Source organism: Calidris pugnax, unplaced genomic scaffold, assembly GCF_001431845.1.
Source record: "Calidris pugnax isolate Ruff unplaced genomic scaffold, ASM143184v1 scaffold19, whole genome shotgun sequence".
Taxonomy (NCBI): domain Eukaryota; kingdom Metazoa; phylum Chordata; class Aves; order Charadriiformes; family Scolopacidae; genus Calidris; species Calidris pugnax.
The window spans coordinates 1482666-1483626 of NW_015090775.1; the positions used below are offsets into that span (position 1 = coordinate 1482666).

A 961-nucleotide genomic window follows, 5' to 3' on the forward strand; every position below is an offset into this window, starting at 1 on the left:
GGTGTCACGCTGCCCCCTTACACCGCGGGCACCCCCTTTCCCCCCCCGCTTTTCGCACTCCCCGGCGCCGGGAGCGGAGCTGCGCGGCGGCCCCTCAGGAGCCGGGCGTGAGGCGCTGGTGGGAGGGCAGGGACCCGCCGTGCCCGGGCCCGGGGGCTGCTGGGGGGGTGTGCGGAGGGTCCCGGTAGCCCGGGGGAGCCCATCACCCCACCCCGCATCCCCGCGGAGCCCAGGAACCAGCAGCTCGGCCCCCGCTCCTGTGCAGACCGTCGGGCAGAGGTCCCCCTCGTCCCCGGTGCCACTGGCTGGGCTAGGGGACACCTGGACGTGTGCCCAGCCCTCACCCACCGGGACCGAGCCACGCCTGCGCTTGAAGAATCTCCTTTTCCGAAAGCAAACCAGGCAGCGAACCCGCTTCCCTCCCTCCCGTGGCTTTATCCGGGATGAACGGGGCCGGGGAACGAACGCTGCGTCTGAGGGCATCATGTATAAATCTTGCAGGTACCGTCCGTGACACGCTCTCGGGTCCGTGTCACCCTTACGCCAGAACACCCGAAAAAAAAAAAAAAAAAAAAGCAAAATACCTACTTAGAGTAGAAAGTATCAGCGAAGACCCTTCACTAGGGTACATAACCACCCAGCAGAGAACAAAGCCTGGAGATAAATCTGCCCCCAGAATCTGACTGTCTTGACTGTATAGATGAACATTCACACAGTCAAGAACATCTGCTGCAGCTTCCCATATAAAACGTGTACTTTTGAGGGTTTTTTTAAAAGTGCCTAAAAGCACTTTCACAGCGACAATCTCTTTGTCTCACCTCTTCTCCTTGGAGCAAGAGGTGGGGGGAGAGCATCTGTCACTTGTCATTGGCTGATGTGGCCTAAACCACAACACTTGTGCAACAAACTTGGCTTGTATTGGAAGGGTACAAGTCAAGGGAAAGCGTTTAGGTCTATTTAA

General features: G+C 58.5%; 1 protein-coding gene across 1 annotated transcript in view; it reads right to left on the reverse strand.

Annotated features, from left to right (window-relative positions):
* Nucleotides 1-483, reverse strand: part of PTF1A (pancreas specific transcription factor, 1a) — a 3558-nt gene extending 3075 nt beyond the window's left edge. The window contains exon 1 of the mRNA XM_014945825.1: nucleotides 212-483. Within this exon, the coding sequence (XP_014801311.1) occupies nucleotides 212-483 (272 nt within the window). The remainder of the gene's footprint in view (nucleotides 1-211) is intronic.
* Nucleotides 484-961: the final 478 nt, after the last annotated feature.